General features: G+C 33.2%; 1 protein-coding gene across 1 annotated transcript in view; it reads left to right on the plus strand.

Annotated features, from left to right (window-relative positions):
* Positions 1 to 2,571: 2,571 nt before the first annotated feature.
* LOC127702819 (carcinoembryonic antigen-related cell adhesion molecule 1-like) overlaps positions 2,572 to 22,611 on the plus strand; it is a 146,138-nt gene continuing 126,098 nt past the window's right edge. Inside the window, exons 1-2 of the mRNA XM_052207119.1 lie at positions 2,572 to 2,878; positions 15,583 to 15,690. Coding sequence (XP_052063079.1) covers positions 2,572 to 2,878; positions 15,583 to 15,690 — 415 coding nt within the window. The remainder of the gene's footprint in view (positions 2,879 to 15,582; positions 15,691 to 22,611) is intronic.

Consider the following 22,611-nt stretch of genomic DNA (forward strand, 5'->3'; position numbering starts at 1 on the left):
AAAAAACCAAAGGTTTATGTACCATCATCTTAATAATATTTCTTTTCATATTATTTGCTTTCTGAGTATTTCGTAAAATCAACGAAACTTGAAATACTCCGATCGATGAAAAGTACTTCAACAATCTACAGTATTGCGGTAGTACATTTGTATCAAACAAACCATGTCAGAGGAAATTCAATGAGTTAGTGCATACTGGATAGGATTAACATTTATAAAGTTCAAAGACCTGTAACTTTGGGCAAATTTATGAAACGCCGAAGGAGAGGAACATTCAATTACATGCACAAGAAACGTAGGGTATATGGTGAACATATCATTAAGAGTTGACGACATTTAAGGTGATTATATCTCTTTACAGGCATCTTAGATTGTCTCTATAGTTGAGATTCATTCTGCTTTAAATTGTCAAAACGAGGAGCTGATGATATTAATGTAAAGTACCCAAATTGAATTATTGTAATCTTCTTTTTTATTACATAATCATGAATCAGTGTTGTTCACACAAGTTTAGTTTAATAAAGATAACTTGAGATATATGTATATATTTTGCAATAATTACTACTTAGTATGCATATACTCATGTATACTGTATAAAGTGGTAGAAAACATCTGATCAAAATATTTTGATTCCTTTTCTTAAAGCATGAAACATACCTGTCAACTGACCAGATTTTCGCAGGTTCCACCGGATAATTTTGAATAATTTTCCTTATCGCGAACAGAGTTTTGCACAGGCGCTTATGAGAAAGACCCCGATCTATTATTCTTGGTATTAGATTTTCATTTATTATTGTTTATATAACTTATATATCACTACTGTGCAAATCTCAGCTAGGTTCGAGCGTCTGTGGTCATTTTGATTTACATTTTGTTTCTTGTTTTGTACAGTTCTTGTATTGTTCTGTTGCACCACTGTTTCAGGATCATGGGAGGGTTAGGCGCCCACTTACATGTTTAACCCCGCCACATTCTGTATGTGCTTGTCTCAAGTCAGGAGCCTGTAATTCAGTGGTTGTCGTTTGTTGCTGTGTTATATATTTGTTTTTCGTTCATTATTTTATACATAGATTAGGCCGTTTATTTTCTCGTTTGAATTATTTTACATTTGTCATTTCGGGGCCTTTTATAGCTAACTATGCGGTATGCATTGTTGAAGGCCGTACGGTGACCTATGGTTGTTAATTTTCTGTGTAATTTGATCTCTTGTGAAGAGTTGTCTCATTGGCAATCATACCACATCTTCTTTTATATATATATATATATACATTTTGTTCTTCTTGATAGTTGTAAGGCTTTAAAGGTATCTTTATTTAAAAGAGCTAAATCCCCGTAAAAAGACTTTATTTACTCTTATGACCAGTTTATTCACGCTAAAAAAGGTTTGCTATCGTCAAAGGTTGAAAGGTAGGATAGAAATTTATTTGCAACATAAATCATTTTTTTTACTGGTTCAAAAAAGAATAGGTTTTCTTTTTTATTATACACTGATAAATTCGTTCGTCTAAACATTTAAAGATATAAAGACAAAATATCTTTAAAAAAAATATTGAAAACTTGTTCATGAATATTTTTAAATCATTGTAAAATCATTTTCAAAAATTGTTTTATAAAATTGTTTTAAAAAATACCGATAAAAATATCTACATAACATCGCAAAAATATTTTTTCGGCAAGGTTTTGAGAAGACATTTATACAACCTTATAAAATGTTTTGAAAATGTTTTGTGCTACCTGGATATCCAACCCCTAGGCGCAATATCTACTGAAGATTTCGTACCTTTTACACTCCCAACTATCTCAGTGAGGCTCCCAGTATCGTTAGTATCAGAACACCAGGAAATATTCATGTAGATAAACTGCACATTGTCAATTAATAACTAAATATTTATACCACATTGATATTTAAATATGCGACCGAATATATTTGTGTTATCTGGCTTTTTAAAATTGCTTGATGTCTCATCAACGGATGGTTTGCATCTCTAATCATTTTGCTAATCCTTATCTAGACTAACGATTTTATCTATATAGTCTTTAAAATGTGGACGACTTATTTTATATCAAGGGTTACTTGTTGATCTGTGCTTCTACTGTATATAAACATATATTATAAAACTCATGTATAGGGCAAAAAGTAACTTGTAATTCTGATAAATGAAGTCGACATACAAACCAGCTGTCTATTGTAATTATAGCGTAAACTAATACATGTATTCCGTTTTTTTTTGTACTTTGTATCTGCTAAATAGATTAATGAGATATTAGTTTCAGCAAGCTGCTGTTACCTCTAATATAGTACTAAACACCATTACATTCGTCATCAAAACAGAACACTCCGTTTCTGACTGTTCTTTTGCTTTGTTGTTAATTTATGGCAAACTTCTTTAAAATGAACGAAAAGTACGTAATCTGCAGAATAAAATGTTGTGAATAAAATAAAAGAAACAAAACAAATGGATGAATTTAGTATGTGCTCTGTGGCCTGTGTGAAGAAGTACAACGCTTAAATATAATATTAAATCAGTTCAATATACTTTCATTGCAGTCCCAATCACACACGTAAACATAATGGCAACACCGATCGATGATAATCCAGTAGCAATTGTGACAGGAATAACACAAACATTTCAATGTAAAACAGATGCTGGCCGACCATCTTCAAGAATACAGTGGTATATTTCTGACACCAACATCACCAGTTTGGCTACCCCTCAGGATGATGTTTGTAGTCTCAATTGTAATGGTAAAGTTATATCATCCAGTGTACTGATATATACTGTGAATCGAGAAGATGAAGGAAAAATCATTTACTGCACAGCTCTAAATATCGAAAATCAAAGTGTAGGATCACAGAACAAAACTGTTGAAATATTGTGTAAGTAAAAATGGGTCAATTCTAAAGACAAACAGTAAACCTTTGTATTAATGCAGAATTGATAAAAACAAAAACAAAACAAAAATACAGGAGATTATTTTTGTTCAATATTTTCATGAAATCTAATCTCTATTTTAATGAAACCTAACAATAAGGTTACGAAGCTTTTGTTTCCGATTATTGCAAAGACCCCATGTAGTGTTTCAAAATTCAGTTGCGCCTGAATGAAGACACAATAAGGTATTTACTCAATGGTATTTACGTGTACTTGGTTCATGGATCTGTTGTTTGTGGAATCTTATTTGTTCATAAAAGCTATTTCCAATTTGTCGAGGTCCGGTAATGAAGCGTTTAAAGTTGCTTGACTCAAAATTAATATGGTATTAATTACAAATATTGTCACAATCGTAAATACCTTTGATATACCTTTTTCAGAGTAATTAACAAATCTCTGTTATAACAGAGATTTGTTAATTGCTACACTTTTAATCCTAAAATGTTGTTATGTAAAGTGTTTGTTCATTTAGTTCAACTTTAGTGATTAAATGATTCAGGATATTGACCTTTAAAGAAAATATTGGAGGAGGGTGGATATAATATGAAAATCAAAGGTGAACCGATTTAGGTTAAAAATATATCGATGGCTTATGCAGTTTTTATATTCAGCTTCACGTGCTTTTGTTCAGCAAGCCTATGCAATTTCACGGCCAGCAAAAGTAATCTGGTAAAAAAAGAGTCAAGACTATATTATCTTGTTCGATTTAATGGTTAACTGGTGTAAATGGTGTCTGTACATGTGAGCAATTGTTTCCAAGATAACAATTCAATCGTGACCCATGTGTATAACGCTTTATAACCTCCTTTCACAGTGCGAAGCTCGAATTTATTTCATTAGACTTATGAAGCCTATGCAAAACTGTCTTACCAATATTTAATGGAAAATTAGGGTAAATAAATGAGTCTTTCAAACCATTGTGGAAAGCTACTACGTCATAAATCAGTGACATGGTTAAATGAATTATAGAAGAATTACTTTCTATTCATGTTTTTGACCGTTACAGTATGAAACACACCATAAAATCTGCCGAGCTGGTTTAATATACAAAAATATCCACTATCAACATGTTTGTGTTGGAAAACAATGCTTTATTGTGGAAAGTGTTTTGCTTGCAAATAAACGTTTCCTTGTTGTATAAAAAGGTTACAATCTGCAAACGTTTGAAAGGCATGGTAAAAGTAAACACCTGAGTTAACATTTTTTTTTGTGGGTTGTTAAGCATTTCAATGCAACTTTTGTCCGGCTTTCCAGAATTCTTTACTTGAGGAAGCCGAAACGTACGTTATGACATACTATGTTTGTCATTTCGACATGTAGGGTAGTGTAGGAAAAAGATTAATGCTTGTCTTTATAGCTCGCTTAGACTGCAGTATTCTTGACAAACATCGGCTTTACATGAAATAATGTTTGTTTGGCCAGGATGTTATTCCCTTTCCGTGAAATACATTCGGCATTTGCGTGTATTGTAAGCGATATATATTCCCGAATACCAACGAAAGCATTATCACTCCAGCATTTTTAAGTTGAAAAAAAGATTACAACAAGTTTGAAGAATTCTTCTACAATTATAACTGGCTTGAATAAAATAAGTAGTTTTGGTAATTTCATTAAAACAATAACGAATTTTGCTGGATTATATGACCAAAAGAAAAGTGTATAAGTTTACATCCGAATCTAATACACCTTAAGTAATTAAAAAGAAAGCATCAAACATATAGAGAAGTTTTGTTTTACTACCCCTATAAAAGGCTTCAATACCAAATAGCATGTCTTTACAATATCTTACCAAACCTAGATAGGCGCATGAATCAAAAACAATAATAGGTTATCTTAAGTTTGACTTGAAAGAAGCTTATCAGAACATTAATACGATTCTCTGTAAAATATTTTTTTCTTTCACGATTTTTAGTGCATATTAAAACATGTAAAAGGAGACACACCATACCAAACATGTTTAACTATGTTTGGCACAAAATCTGCCAACAGTTGTTTTACTTTGCTATGCCAGTGGAACTCATCAATCAGGACGGGTATTCGCCTTGTCTGTCTAGATGATGACAGTGACGAATATATTCTCTCTTCACGTTACCCATAAATTTATATTGCCACATTCAGCTGTCTCCGTATTTCCTTCTCTCATACTTTCTTATAAAAACTTGTGTAGGCCATAGGTATTGTAAGTTAATAGTCGCAAATAATTACTTGTCAAATAACACTGATTAGGTCATTCCACTTTCCCGTGAAAAGACCTATTGATTTTTTTTCTGATTATAAGGTCTTTCCGCCTTTCTGTGGAAAGACCTTTTTGTTTTGGCTTTGTTTTGATTATTATTTGTTTTCTTCTTCCGCCAAATCCTTTTCTTGTGGTATAAAGTGGTTTCACAAGATGTCGTTTGGATGTTTTGGATATTCTATCTAACATTTATTGCGCTTTTGAAAGTCACACTGCCACATTCTGTATGTGCCTGTCCCAAGTCAGGAGCCTGTAATTCAGTGGTCGTCGTTTGTTGCTGTGTTACATATTTGTATTTCGTTCATTATTTTGTATATAAATTAGGCCGTTAGTCTTCTCGTTTGAATTGTTTTACATTAGTCATTTCGGGGCCTTTTATAGCCGACTTAGCGGTATGGGCTTTGCTCATTGTTGAAGGCCGTACGGTGACCCATAGTTGTGGATTTCTGTGTCATTTGCTTCCTTGTGAATATTTGGCTCATTGGCAATCATACCACATCTCTTTTTTTATATGGTTAACCAAACACATTTTTTTGTAAGAGTTATTTTCCATGCACACACTGTTCTCCTTGTTATTATATTATAAAGATACCGACTTTTATTTTCCCTAATTGTTCGTGACATCCTTACAAGGGAATTGTTGGCATCTAATATGAGTTATCTTCCTTTACCAATTAAATTTTTCGTTATGGTTTTGTTACTCAAAAACCGTAAGCCGTATCATCCTAGAGTCCTTTTATTTTGGGTCCTTACTTAGAAAATGAGGTCAAGTTCAAAGGTCAAGGTTATGTTTTGGTCATGTTTTACACAATGATGTGTAAAAAGTAAAATAACAAAAAATACCGAACTCCAAGGAAAATGCAAAACGGAAAGTCCCTTATCAAATGGCAAAATCAAAAGCTCAAACGAATGGAAAACAACTGTCATGTTCCTGACTCGGTACAGGCATTTCCTTATGAAGAAATTTGGAATAAACCTGTTTTTATAGATAGCTAAACCTTATTTGTAGAATGGAAAGTTCATATGCATTACTTTTTTTGTCACAGGCCAACACATAGGGCTGTGTTGCATTTTTTCAACATGTATATTCCTCGAACTTCTAAGAGATTAAACTTCTATCAAATTTATTTCCTACCCCTCCCTTCACCTTGGGTCTTTCTCATAATTCAACTTGGCCCCTATCCATGTGTATTTATACCGGTAAAATTCCCAAGTTGTGTCTCTATGAGATGAAACATAGAGATCATATCTGAGAACCAGTAGGTAAACAAAACAAATATCTATGAATGTTATATATCTCCCAAAAAGAGGCGTGGTTTGTGTAACACCTGTGTCTAATTAATACATTCTATATACCTCTTTTTAAACGTTGTTTAAAAAACGATATTTGAAATAACATATTGTTTATCAACATGATTAAGTATGGAAGTATGACTGTCCTGATTTACAGTTTCATACTAAAAAAGATCGTCCTTTTTATTATTGCTGCACGTGTACACAGTTCTGCGTTAACAATTTATTTTTACCTTATACATCTCATGAGTTCAACGTTTAAGTTAACGTGATGTGTTTCGTTTTGCGAACTCGTATGTGTTTAGAGGATGCCTCAGTCTGTAGTACGTGAAAAATATTGTAGATTGCGACAATAAATGAACTGCTACAGAAGACTACATTTCCCCTCTCTATACCAATCACTTCCCTTTCCGCGTAGTTTTAAAAGTTTATAAGCAACTTATTTTCTTGTTTCCATATGGAATATGCACACAAAATTTGCGAATGAGATTTGAACAGCAAATATCAATCAGTCTATTGGTCTTTTTGTTTCACAAATAATAACGAAGTCGTATTATTTTGTGACCTGGACGTAGTGTGTAAGATGAGGATAGAATCCAGAAAGAGTGGTAAGAAAACGATAGATTTCATGTTCATTCCAAATATTCCATATTTCCTTTAGTTACAGAAAAAAAAAACTATTACGGTGGTGTATTTTACTCCTTGCTCTCATTCTCAATAGATTTGCTGCTAATTTCGATCTACCAAATCCAGAGTATTTGCATTTCAATCAGTTACCACGATGTTTATTTTTTTGCTATTTGTACTGGTTGTAATGGAACATAACCTTTGCATGTAGCGTCTTTAGTAATAATTTTCTGAACGATTGGATTATTTTGGTCCAATGCTATTTTTTTTAAAGTAAACAACAACGTCACAGCTATGACCGGAAATGCAGTGAACATTTATCAGGTCTGTTTTAAATAAAACAAGTTATTTTCTCGATGATTTACTTAAAAACATGAAAAGCTGCTTCAGTTAAAGAACTGCTTTTATTACTGTGTGTTTGTTTATTCAACAATTGTAAGAGGTATAGGGGGATGGCTGAAATGTCAAAAAACATGTTTAACCCCATGTTTGCGCCTGTCCCAAGTCAGATACCGCTTGCCTTTGTTAGTCTGGTGTGTGTCTTTTTTTATATTTTGGATCATTTGGTATGTTTGATTTTCATTTATGTTCTGTGCGGCTTACATTTCGTTGAACTAGGAAACATTATTATTTAGGGACTAGCTTAAGCCCGCCTACGGATGCACGATTATTTCGCTACGTTGAAAAAACCTTTGGTGGCCTTTGGATATTTGGTCGGGTTGCTGTCTCTTTGACACATTCCCCGTTTCAATTCTTTATTCTAACTTGACCTCTAAATCGACATATAATTATGAGGAAAATATAGTTTATGAAATCCATCGCACTTTAGTTTTTTAACCAACACACTTCGGCGAACATATCAACAAGATAGTGTCACTATGCCATCATTGCACTGTGATTAAAATCACACTACAGTGTCAAACCATCGCACTCCAACGTGACAATCGCGGTTCGGAGTGTCATCGCTGTTTCCAAGTCCTACATATATATATACAGGTTTAGCATGTGGATCAGGATCTGCTTTTCTTTCTGGAACATCTGATATCACCCCAAGTTTTGTTTTAAAGGGGTTTGGGTTGCGCTTGCTCTTATTTTAGTTTGAAGTGTTGGTTATTGTGCTTTTGGAATTTTTAAATATTTATTTTGTTTGTACCGATCACAGTCTTGTCTATCCTCTTCTGTAAAACAGTTTCAATTTCAAAATTTTCCTTTTCGGTCCAGAGCACCCGAGATCACCCGATATATTTGGTGGTGTTCGTGTTGCTAAGTCTTTGGTTTTCGATGTTGTGTTTTGTATACTGTTGTTTGTATTGTGATCATTTTTTGTTTTTTCCATGGCATTGTCAGTTTGTTTTCGACTTTAAGTTTGAATACTGTTTTGGTATCTTTCACCTCTCTTAGAAATCATACCTCAATTCCGTGGGATCACCTGTTAAAAACTATTGGATACATACTGTCTGTACCGTAGACCTGGTACTAACCTAACCAGATACAGTTACCAGCCTATTAGGGAGTGTTGACCTATCCCGACAACTAAAGAAAAAACTGAAGATCTCAAATAGTTTTTTCTGTATCAGTTATCATAAGCACATATTAGGATTCACATGTGCATAGATTGATTTATCGATTGGTGATTGCTTTACGCCGCATCAGCAAAAAAGGCCATATGACGGCGACATGTGCATACTACAACATCGAATAAGGTTTTTGTCTCGCGAGACAGCGATTACTATCCGATGGCGGCGGTGGCGGCGGCGACATAATTGTATGTATAAAGCTTAATATTTCAGAAGGTAGAAGACCTGAATACTTCATACATTGTATGCAGACGCATTATGTTACGAGGTTTCCGTCTTCCATATGTTCATTGTCCTTGACCGAATTTACCTTTTTCAGTGACTTCTGATTTTTTTTTTTATAGTTATGTGAATTACGTGCGGATTATGAGTTATGAGTTATATGATAACTATATTTGGTTTATGGGTTCTATGTGACTACCAGATAGCGTTCACCTGACCTCGACTCATTTCATGGGTAGTGACCAAGGTTAAAGTTACATGATAAGGTCCGTTTTGCAGAAACTATGAGCAGCAGTTCAACTAAATGTGTTGTATGGAATGATTGTTAGGAGTACATGTTAGTCTGGCAGGTTTCATCTTACCTTTACCTCATTTTCAAGTTTCATTGGTCAATGTTAAGTTTTTGTCTTTTGGTCTGTTTTGAATATACTATTAGCAATAGGTCAATATCATTTGATGTATGGAATGATATTTAAGATGTATAAGTCTCTTTGGTAGGTACCATCTGACTTTGATCCCATTTTCATGGTTTATTGCTCAATGTTAAGTTTTTGTGTTTTGGTCTGTTTTTCTAATAATTTAAACAATAGGTCAACTATATTTGGTGTATGGAAGGATTGTAAGGTGACATTGACCTCTATGTCACGGATCTTTGAAAATGTTAAGTTCATTTGATACCTGTTGAAGAACCTTTATCCTTGAAACTTTCCAAATTAAATCAATAATGGCCAATAAAGCAGGCGAGACATTTCAGCATGTGCAGTCCTGTTAATATGCACTAACGCTCGAGTGGATTTAAACGTCAAAAAGAGTTGCAGTTATTTACTTCCCGAAGATTCATCGCATTATTCCTGTCGACAATAAAAGGTGTAAACTGTACAAAGCGATCCAGCAAAATACTAAGCACGACTAAGCTTGATCCATAGCGTTACTTAAAAGACACAGTTTATATGTCAAACCGACAAAAGAAACGATCAGACTCATGTTCTGGAAGAATTTAAGAAGAGCGTCCGTGATTGAATTAAAGTACCTATGCCTTATTTTTAGCCTGGATTTTAAGTATAGGTTTTGTCATCTGAAAAAGTCATGCTGATTGTAAGGTGCAGTTTTCTCTTGCTTTCAAAATCGTTTTGTTTGAACCCGTCCTGGTTTTCATACTACAATTAACTATAAACTAAATTTATCTTTTTTTAACTAATTCACCAAAATTAATAGTGATATGGAGGTGGAAGAAAACAGACTGGTTAAATAATGTACTATAGTGTAACTTAAATATAAAACAACTACTGGAAGAATTCCAGGTTCTCCTGATAGAGGGGTGATTTACAGAAGGTAACAGGTAAATTCAACCGAAAACTACATGCGACATATACTATTGGTATCGGTATCGGATTCGACCCGGAACTTGTTAATTATTGGTAATATTAATTATATGGAAACAAAAGGACCTTTAATGTTGTAATTTGTAAACAACACAATTATTCTATATTAGCTATATATAAAGTTGAATTCTAAGATTTGTCGTTTTTAAGTCATGACGGCTAACAAATTGGACCTCGTTCTTTTAGTATATATATATATAAAAAGGTACACCATCTACTTGCCACTATAGATCATGTACTGTGTTACAACCCTAGATAAAGCCAACGAGGAAAGGCATTAAATCGACCACCAAAAGCTATATTTCTATGTAGTCTATGTGGTTGAGTGGTCTAGGGCGCTGGACACGGTACAGGCGGTGTTGTCACGATGTTACAGAAGTACGGGTTCGAATCCCGCTGAGGGAAGAACAAAAATTTGCTAATGCAAATTTGAAGATCTGACATTGTTGGGCTAAATTTCAGACGAATTATGAATATCTATTTTTTTCTTACATGTATCTGTGTTCTATGAATAAAACATACATAGAGTAATTGCAAAGTGTGTATGGTGCTGAAATTTCTGTGTCAGTGTACTGAAATTGTTGGTTTTGTACCAGGATCGATGGTTATTTAGCCGAATAAGAAAATTGTCCATTGTTCCTCGCATGTACTGAATGCCACAGGTGTTACATGTTAATACATAAATTGAGTTCTCCGTTTTACAGTTGGAATTTGTGTAAATGGTATAACTGGTTTTGTGAAGGAGCTAGTGAAAAAACTGCTAGTATTTGCAGTTTTACAACATAAGCAATTCCTTCTTCCACATTGTTTGCACCAACCAGGAGGTGGAGTAGGTTGCTTTGTTAATACAGCTGTCACTAATTTGTCACGGATGTTTTATGTCTTCTCACGGCCATGACTCTTGATAAGGAAAATACTTTTTTCAATTTGCAATCATTCTGTGTAATTCGTAACAAAAACTGTCCCCTCACAAGACATCTTCGCTCATAGAAACATCCTTTTGATAATGTTACTTTTAAAATTATAGAAGTGAACACTGAGTGGGACACCACGGCGAGAAGGAGAAGAACAAACTTTTGGATCAACCAGCTTTATACTTAAGAACCTGATGGGCTTAATGAAAAAGACGAGAAAAGATACAGGATAGACAAAAAATAATTAATTATACAGCATCGTCCTTTATATTTCTGTAAGATTGGCCAATGGACGTTGCAAACTGCAACAACAAATCTCGTTATTAAATAAATAATCTTGAACTTTATCCAAACTTTGAATTATTTATAAGGCAGCAAAATTCAATGTACAATGAACTGCAAAAGTTTCTTATCTGCATCCGATTTCACTTGGAAAGATGAACGCTCGATGAAGCTAGTTTATTTTGTATTGCATTGTAAATATTTTCAACATTTTATTATGTACATACTAAATAGTGTGTTAACGTTACATTGTTAGGCAGTTTATATATATATATATATATAACATCTTGAATTTGAGTTTTTAATTACCATGATTGGGATTTAATTGCATCACTAAATATTAAAGAAACTAGTCACATGACCTTTTTTGAAAAAGGGAAGATACAAAGGAACATTCTAAATTCAAAAGTTGAAGAAATACTCTGAAAAAAAAACCACAAGATGACCAAGACAAAACAGTCCACAAATCGAAATGTACAAACGAACAATTCATAAAACTGTAGATGGTCTTTGGTCCTCATGAAGGCATTTAATATTATTGTCATTCATATTTAATCGTAGATGTTCGTCAAAATATACTTACATACAGTTTTCCTTGTTTTGTGTTTCAAAAACGCATGATGCAATAAGTATTTCATCTCAACATGACTACAAGAGGATAAATAACATCAACTTAGTACAACATTTTTTTTAAGGTTGAATATTATTTTTTTACACTTATTTTCTCCTTCTTTTAGTATGAAAAATTATTTTCTTCCTGATATTGATAGCCAGCAATGTGTTATCTTGGCACAGAAAATCAAAATTAGTATGTTTTGCAGATCGCGGTATTTTTGACAACTTTTCGGACGGCTATTTCAAGAGCAGTATTTCAATGATTTTAATTTCAAAGTAAGAAACAAATTTCTTTAATAGATACACTATAAATCTATAAATCTATATTATTTTTGAAATATAGATATTGATCCTTGAAAATGTTTTTCTTTCAGGGTATTTATCTAATTTTTAAAAAGTTTGCAGAATGTTTTAATGGCGGAATTTACTGTAAATATTACCAGTTAACCTCTAAATTTTCGTTTGATTTTCAATCATTATTGTTTGTTCTATAGGTTTACATACTCTTTATAATTAGTAAACTTCGTAACACGTTGGAACAAGCAAATCGCATTTTGTTGAACTCTTGAAAAATTTAATAATGTTAATTGTTTACCTTTGTCATTGATTTAACGGCTATTGCACCTTTGATTTTATTACGACAGGGCAAATCAGAAAGAACTGTTTATAAGCGTTCGAATTGCATACGATATATAATCGTATGTAACATTTCCGCTGTTTTTGGAACCGGGTCTGTTTTAACATCATTTGTAACAATGGTCTACACGGCAAAGCTGCAACAGGATTAGTCGCATGCATTCCTTGATTTCGTTGGCTGTGGGTTTCATTCGTTTTGAATTAAAGTGTTGGCGTAGAACTAAAACTGTATTGGTAAGAAAAACACTTATCAGGACATCACGTACAGATCCAAGATCTAAGACGAAGTCAGCAAAAGTTTTAAGATAACGGCATTGTCAATGCTTCAATTTGACAACGAGAAACAAAAATGCACATAATTAAGTGTATTTATTAGATTATTACTTATAAGATATTTCCAGTAAAATGACATAGCTTGACATAAACAACCTTTCTGAACGTATCTCGGCCTATTGTATTTTAGCGTCACGGAGGAGAGCATGGATTGCATGATTTTTTAGTTCGTTGAATATACATACTTTATTGTCTAAAAATAATGCACTACGAAATCACTATGTTATCGGGCCAAATATAGATTTACAATAACATGACATTACTCGACATAACCAACCTATCTGAATGGATTGCAGCATATTGCATTTAAACACGACGGAGGAGAGCATATACTGCATGAATGTTTTTGATCGTTACATATACTTTGTTGGAATAGCTTTTGTTTTTTAAAATACACCTAAGGTGCTTTTTTAAATCTTTACATAGTAAAAGCTGGATGTTTTTTTTGACAACAACCTTTTAAGGAAATAATCAATCCAGAAACTTGTAATCAAATCACCCGATCATTACTTGGCCATTCCACTAGACCCGTGTATTTAGTTATTCTCCATTGTTCTCTTATGTTTAATTCTTGAAACTACTAAATCAAAATCAAGTCTGAAAAAATAAAAATAAATGAAACCTGAAGCGAGATTGTATTCTTTTTTTTTTTAATTTATAAGTTATAAGATTAAAACATGAGTTTCTAATCCGTCCGAAGGTAAAGGGTCTAAACGACTTTCTTATATTTTAGCATATTTCTATAATTTATTTCAATAGTCTTTTGTCAGATGGAGAAATTCAGAGCACTGATGCATCTAATAAATGGTACTTTGTCATCTTTCTATTGAGTTTTCTAACATTGAATTTATCGGGATGCATCTTCAAGAAAAAAAAATCTTTCACTTTACTAAACTATTTAGTTTTGTCTTTAACTACAATGATGCATTGGTTCTAGGAAGAGTCTCAATATGTAATTTAACGTCATTGCTTACAAATTGTGTGTTTTTTTGTAATGTTTGACGTTTAATTTAGACAAATACGTCTGAAAAATATTGAAAGTTTATGTTCTTCAACCTTGCATGTGTAAAGCCAAAGTAAACGTATCGATTGAAATGACCATACTTGTTCATGATATATGTAGTTTGAATGTATAGTATACATAATTTGCAAGCAAAAGATACGTAACAAATTGTTAGTTGGTAGATGATGAATATTGAAGATATAATTATATTCTGAAACAGAAATATATGTCCATGAGACTACGTGCCCCATTTTATCAAAATAAAATGATCAGTGATATATAAAACCCTTATTTGATATATCAATTATTTAAAGATTCTGTATCTAAAAGTGGTCAAACGGACAAACGGACGCACAGACCAAAATATGGTATCCCACACTGAAGTTATATGAATTAGCAATTTGCATTTATTCACTCATTTCTATGCTCAGGTGATATGATACAAGATGTCTGAGTACATCATGACTCTTGCATTCAACCTTTTTGCAATTTTTCTAATTTTCCATGGACAACTTGCATGTTGTTTTATTCCCAACAGCCATATATTTAAACCACCTACTATCCTTCAGAAGAAATAAAAGGTAGTATATGAAATGAAACAGGCACACAAATCATGTAAAGTGCTATATATACAGATTCAGAGAATTCTTTATTATGTAAACAGGCAGTTAGGTGAGGACCATCAATACAACACATTATGCACCTTTTGTTTTTGAAAATATAATGTTCTCTAGATTTGGAGTTCACAAGTGATAATTGAAACTTGAAAAAGCCTAGAGACACAAAAATTAAGACATGAAAACCTGTCAGATTGAAAATAAAAAAAAAACCAATTATGCATAAAAATTGAAGATACTTACAAATACTTATTTGACCATATAATGCCAAAATGGAATATTTTTACAAATTTTGATATGACATAAAAGTATAAATCCTTTAATTGCATACTGTTTGGCAAATTTACACCATTAAACCATTCATGGAAGATGCTAAAGTAAAAAAATCAATATATATATAGATATATTTACTGAATGCATCTCGGGTGCCCCAAGACACATTTATTTCGTACTGTATTTCTTAAAAACAATAAATGCAAATAAAAAAAAAAAACATTATACAATCATCAGTCCCAGGTTTCAAGATGTAAAACAACCCAACCCATATGTTGAAAACATAATTTAATTTAGAAATGTTTTCACCGGATTTATTTTTCATACTTTTCTTAAGTTCAGTTTAATGTTTTGAAATCATAACAACAAACAACCCACACATTAACAGATAAATCAGATTAAAAAAATCCAAGCTAAAAAACAGATCTCTAATCTAAAATAAAATTTAAAGCGTCATAATTATTCGCGTATCTTAGTATTTGCAGTTGCCAACATTTATACCAGGTTAAGTATATCTGCATATCATTTAATACATTGTAAACTGCTCTTACATACACATGTATTGGTGCCTGTTTATATGTGAATACGATGCACGATAAAAATAATTAACTAATATAATTGGAAATATATTGTTTACAGATGGACCTGACCAAGTCATCATTTCTCCATCAACTCAAACCTACACCGTATCAGAAGCAACAGAACGTGTTGGTCCAATAACTTGTTCAGCTGATTGTAAACCTGACTGTACAATAACCTGGAGTAGACCAAATCTCCCGGCTGGAAATACATCTGTACTGAATCTGAATAACATTAACAGGAACCAGGCTGGAAATTACCAATGTTCTTGTGCAAATATTGTTGGTAATTTGACATCAGTCACAATAATTGTTGTCGTTCATTGTGAGTATAATACACTTGTCATAACAAAAGTATCTAGATATATTGCGGTTTTTATCCAACGCAATCATAGGTTTGAACGTTGTTTTCAATTTAGACTTGTTTATATTTTTTCGTTTGGGCTTGTATTATATTTGCCTTCGGGTTTATATGATCCGTTCATCCTATTTTGACTCCTCAAAATTCAAGTGTCTATCCTAAATTGAGGTAAATTGTATGGCTTTCCAAATACCGTTTCGATTCCTAACATCACTGAAGAGACATTAATTGTCGAAATCCGGATATGGTGTACAAAACATTTGCACCTTTTGTTTGCGGTATTACATCCTTTCCGCAAGTTTATTGTTTTCTGTTTAGTATTTAATTTATATTTAAGATCCATTTATTACATCGGTGATCCGTTTATTTGGCAATCGCCAATGGCAGTCAGCAGGGTTTAAGAACATTTGTTGTTCGACCTGTTAGTCAAATGCGTTTTGTTAAAATATACTTTTTCACTCTTTTGGTCTTTTGGAAAATGTTGTTTGTGCTGTATTTTGATCTCTCTAACAAGAAATTTGCTTTGCATGCACACGTATAAAAATTGCGGTTTTTATCCAACGCAATCATAGGTTTGAACGTTGTTTTCAATTTAGACTTGTTTATATTTTTTCGTTTGGGCTTGTATTATATTTGCCTTCGGGTTTATATGATCCGTTCATCCTATTTTGACTCCTCAAAATTCAAGAGTCTATCCTAAATTGAGATAAATTGTATGGCTTTCCAAATACCGTTTCGATTCCTAACATCACTGAAGAGACATTAATTGTCGAAATCCGGATATGGTGTACAAAACCTTTGCACCTTTTGTTTGCGGTATAACATCATTTCCGCAAGTTTATTGTTTTCTGTTTAGTATTAAATTTATATTGAAGATCCATTTATTACATCGGTGATCCGTTTATTTTGGCATTCGCCAATGGCAGTCAGCAGGGTTTAAGAACATTTGTTGTTCGACATGTTAGTCAAATGCGTTTTGTTAAAATATACTTTTTCACTCTTTTGGTCTTTTGGAAAATGTTGTTTGTGCTGTATTTAGACCCCTTTAACAAGAAATTTGCTTTGCATGCACACGTATAAAAATTGCGGTTTTTATCCAACGCAATCATAGGTTTGAACGTTGTTTTCAATTTAGACTTGTTTATATTTTTTCGTTTGGGCTTGTATTATATTTGCCTTCGGTTTTATATGATCCGTTCATCCTATTTTGACTCCTCAAAATTCAAGAGTCTATCCTAAATTGAGGTAAATTGTATGGCTTTCCAAATACCGTTTCGATTCCTAACATCACTGAAGAGACATTAATTGTCGAAATCCGGATAATTTTGGTGTACAAAACCTTTGCACCTTTTGTTTGTGGTATTACATCCTTTCCGCAAGTTTATTGTTTTCTGTTTAGTATTAAATTTATATTTAAGATCCATTTATTACATCGGTGATCCGTTTATTTGGCAATCGCCAATGGCAGTCAGCAGGGTTTAAGAACATTTGTTGTTCGACCTGTTAGTCAAATGCGTTTTGTTAAAATATACTTTTTCACTCTTTTGGTCTTTTGGAAAATGTTTTTTTGTGCTGTATTTAGACCCCTCTAACAAGAAACTTGCTTTGCATGCACACGTATAAAAATTGCAGTTTTTATGCAACGCAATCATAGGTTTGAACGTTGTTTTCAATTTAGACTTGTATATATATAATTTAATTTTTTGAAAACGCCAGACCTGAAAGGGTTTGATAAACTAAAGAAAGGAGTATAAGTGTTGCTTGCTAAACATCTACATATAGATTAAAGAATATCTATGAGAAAAAAAATCATAAAAAATTTGGTAAAAGACAATTTAGTTGACTCAGAATTTTTTGGTGAAGAGGGTCTTGAACTCAAGGTCGAAAATGTTGATGCTATCAAATTAAACTTAAATTAAAACAATTGGAAAAATAAAAATAAAAAAGACAGGCAGAACTTGAAATGAAGGAAAGGTTAGAGATGGAGAAGATGATAGAAATAGAAAAAGAAGATAACTTTAAATTAAAACAGACAGAACTTGAAATGAGGGAAAGGTTAGAGATGGAGAAAATAAAAATTGAAATGGTTAAAGTAGAAAGCAACACTAAAGTAGAGTCAAAATCAGAACATTTTTATTTTGATGCAGCAAAAAATATACGTTTGGTTCCAAAATTTTGTGAAAAAAACAGTTGGTAAATTTTTTCCACAGTTTTAAGAAAAGAGCTCAATACTTGAAATGGCTAAAGCTTTATTGGACTACAATGCTGCAAAGTGTTTTTGAGGGCGATCTTGAAAAAAAAATTCTGATTATGACACTGTAAAACAGGAAGTTTTGAAAGCTTATGAGCTAGTGCCAGAAGCATATAGACAGAAATTAAGGTCTTTTAAATTAAAATGTTTGATTCACAAATCTATGTTGAACTTGCTAGGGGAAAAGAAGATCTATTTGATAAATGGCTTACGTCAAAGAAAATAGGTAACAATTTTGATAAAATAAGACAATTAGTGTTATTAGAAGAATTCAAGCAGTGTGTTCATTTCGACTTGAAAACAGATTTAGACGACAAAACTGTTGAGACATTGCAAGATGCAGCTGTTGTTTCCGATAATTATACTATTTCACGTAAAAGAAGCTTCAAAGGTCAATATCGTAATACTTCGAGCAGAAATTACAAAAATCAAAGTGCTGAGAGGTACTGAGTGTAAGCCTGTTACACAGAATAAGAGTCAGTCTAGTTATAATATGTCTAGTCAAAATTTGATACTTTTGAGAAGATGTCACTAACTTATTGTAAGAAAAAGGGTCATCTGATGGCTGATTGTTTTAGACTCCAGAAGAAGAATGAAAGAGATAATAAGCCAAAGTCCAGTGCTTGTACGACACCCCTTGTTACCAATAAGTTGGAATGTCCTGCGAGTCAGGATTGCAAGTCCAGTTTTTGTGATTACATGGAGGATTATAAACCCTTTATGTCTGATGGGTTTGTTTCTATTGTTGATAATACTACTCCTCAGCCTATTAAGATTTTACGGGACACTGGAGCTTCTCAGACTTTATTGTTAGAAGGTGTGTTGCCTTTGTCCGAGGAGACTTCTGTTGGTGCCTCCATTTTGTTACAAGGTGTGGAGTTAGGTTGTATAGATGTTCCCCTCCATCGTATTTATCTGAAGTCAGATTTGATTAGTGGACCAGTTGTTGTGGGTGTTCGTCCTAATCTCCCTGTTGAGGGGGTTTCATTATTGCTAGGAAATGATCTAGCAAGGAACAAAGTGATTGCTGAACCAATTGTTACCAGTGAACCGGTTGTAGATGTTAAATCACCAGAAAATGATGCTGAACTGTATCCAGCTTGTGTTGTTACAAGGGCGATGGCAATATAACAACAAAACGAGGATTTGCAAGAAGACCAGTTTGATTACATGGACCTTTCTGACACTTTCCTTGTCGACATTGAAGGTCCCGGTAGCTCAGAGAAGGCCATAGTAAGACAACCTAGTACTAACAAGAATGTAATTATGCCATGGCCAGACGTGAACAGCCATTCATTAGACCGAAGGAAATTTATTGAAGAAAAAAATAAAGACCCAGAGGTTCTTCAGCTCCGCAAGAGAGCTCAACCACATGAGGAAGCAAACAAAGTGGCCGAATGCTACTAAAATCTAGACGGCATTTTAATGAGGAAGTGGAGGCCCCCTGATGCTACCCCAGATGAGGAATGGAGAGTGGTATACCAAGTAGTGGGGCCTAAAGTCTGTAGGCAAGAAATTATTGGTCTTGCCCATGACACCCCCTTGGCTGGACACTTAGGTATAAGGAAGACTTGCTTTAAGATCTTGCAGCATTTCTACTGGCCCAGACTTAAAAATGATGTCGCAGAATATTGCAAATCATGCAATATATGCCAGGTTGTTGGTAAGCCTAACCAGAAAATACCACCATCACCGCTTTTGCCAATTCCAGCCTTTGAAGAACCTTTCAGCAGAGTACTAATTGACTGCTTTGGACCTTTACCAAAGACCAAGACTGGAAATGCATATTTATTGACGATCATGTGTACATCAACTCGCTTTCCTGAGGCTATTCTATTAAGGAATATCAAGACACCAACTATTGTCAAAGCTCTTATCAAATTTTTCACGTTAGTAGGACTTCCTAAGTCTATACAGTCCGACCAGGGTTCAAATTTCATGTCAGGTTTATTTCAGCAAGTCGTTTACCAGTTAGGGATAGCTCAGTATATGTCAAGTGCGTATCATCCAGAATCTCAAGGTGCCTTAGAACGTTTTCATCAAACATTTTTACTTCAATTTGGCAGAGACTGGGACGATGGTGTTCACTTTTTACTTTTTGCGGTCCGCGAGGCTGTTCAAGAATCCCTTGGTTTTAGTCCCTTTGAGTTGGTGTTTGGTCATACTGTAAGGGGACCTTTAAAATTGGCTAAGGAAAAATGGCTTACTGAACGCACTGACTTGAACCTTCTAGACTATGTATCTAGATTTAAAGAAACATTTTATACTGCTTGTCAAATTGCTCAGAACAATTTAAAAAATGTTCAGAATAAGATGAAAATATGGTATGATAAAGATGCCAGGGACAGATTTTTTGAGCCTGGTGATAAGGTACTTGTATTTTGCCAGTCCCTGGAATCCTTTACAGGCTAAATATTGTGGTCTTTATACCATAGAGAGTAAAATTAATAACTTGAATTATATTGTAAAATCACCAGGTTGGCGTAAACAAAATTGAGTGTGTCACATTAATATGTTAAAACCATATTTTGAACGTACTAATGAAGGTGAGAGCAAACCAGTTGCCTCTTTAGCCATGGTTTAATTGGAGAATAATCATGACAAACCAGTTATAATTGAACCACTGTTTAATTCTCAAACTATGGAATAAACTGTTAGAATAAAAAAATCAGAAATTTTGTCAAATTTAGACTCAAAACTTGCACATCTGACTTTTGATCGTAGAGAAAAATTGAAAACTTTGGTATTTTCTTTTAAAAATCTTTTCCTAGATGTGCCAAACAAAAGCACTGCTGTTTGTCATGATGTCGATGTAGGTGATCCTTCTCCAATTAAGCAACATCCTTACCGGCTCAATTCACTTAAACTGGATTTTATGAGACAAGAAATTAAATATATGCTTGGCAATGATGTTATTGAGCCGAGTAACAGTGAATGGAACTCTCCTTGTCTCCTTGTGCCCAAACCAGATAAAACGTTTTGTTTCGTAACTGATTTCAGAAAAGAAAATTCAGTTTCAAAATCTGATTCCTATCCGATTCCGAGGATTGACGATTGTATTGACAACATTGGGCAAGCAAAATTTGTGAGCAAATTTGATTTATTGAAAGGTTACTGGCAGGTACCATTGACACAGAGAGCTCGTGAAATATCAGCTTTTATCACACCAGACGGCTTATTTCAATATACTGTCATGCCGTTTGGTATGAAATGTGCTCCAGCTACATTTCAAAGAATGATAAATAATGTTATATAAGATCTAGACTGTTGTTATGCTTATATTGATGATCTTATTGTATGTAGTGATAGCTGGGAAGAGCATTTAACACATTTATATGATACTTTTAATAGGATGTCACAATAAAATTTGACTATAAGTCTTGGTAAAGTTAATTTTGCCAGGCCACTGTTGATTATTTAGGGCATACAGTTGGCCAAGGTCGAGTAAAACCTATTATGGCTAAAGTGGATGCAATTACCAAATTTCCTCCTCTTACAAATAAAAAAACAATTTATGAGATATTTAGGCATGATTGGATTTTACAGGAAATTCTGTGCAAATTTTGCTACTGTTGTTCAACTATTGACTCATCTTTTACGGAAAGATTCCAATATTATCTGGAGTGATAATTGTCAAAACGCTTTTGAAAATAGCAAATCACTTTTTAATTAACAGTCCAGTTCTGATCACTCCAGACTTTAAAAAATAATTCAAACTTGCCATTGACGCAAGTGATGTAGGAGTTGGAGCTGTTTTATATCAAGAGACAGATAATAATGTTGAGAAACCTATTTCATATTTTTCTAAGAAATTAGATAAACATCAGAAAAATTATTCAACTATTGAAAAAGAGGGTTTTGCAATGTTGTCTGCACTTCAACATTTTGATGTATATTTAAATCCCACTTTGCATCCTATTCTGGTTTATACTAATCATAATCTTCTCACCTTCATACATAAAATGAGAAACAAGAACCAGGGGTTAACTAGGTGGAGTTTTTTGTTACAGGAATATGATGTTATTGTAAAATATATTAAAGGTAAAGATGATGTAATAGCAGATGCTTTATCTAGATCTTATTAAAACACTGTATACATACGACGTATTTTTGTATATATTGCTTATGTAAAGTTCTCGTTACACTCAAACTTTTTTAAAAGGGGAGGTGTTATGATATTGTAATTATTATAATTATTTACCTTGGCCTAATTTGTTTTGTGTGGCCTTATAAGATGTTTACATAGTTGTTTACAAAATAAACTTATATTGTGCAGTTTAGAAATCACTGGAACAATCATAGATACTGGTGGAATGATTGGAACTTTCTATTTGACTTATATAACGATTCCAGAATGACCATAATAAAAGATGCGTAATTTAAACTTCTAAATTGTTCTAGAAGTTTCCGTTCATCAGTTTTCTAGGAGTTTCCTTTCTACAGTGTTCTAGAAGTTTCCGTGACAAGTATATATACAG

This window comes from Mytilus californianus, unplaced genomic scaffold, assembly GCF_021869535.1.
Source record: "Mytilus californianus isolate M0D057914Y unplaced genomic scaffold, xbMytCali1.0.p SCAF_5, whole genome shotgun sequence".
Taxonomy (NCBI): Eukaryota; Metazoa; Mollusca; class Bivalvia; order Mytilida; family Mytilidae; genus Mytilus; species Mytilus californianus.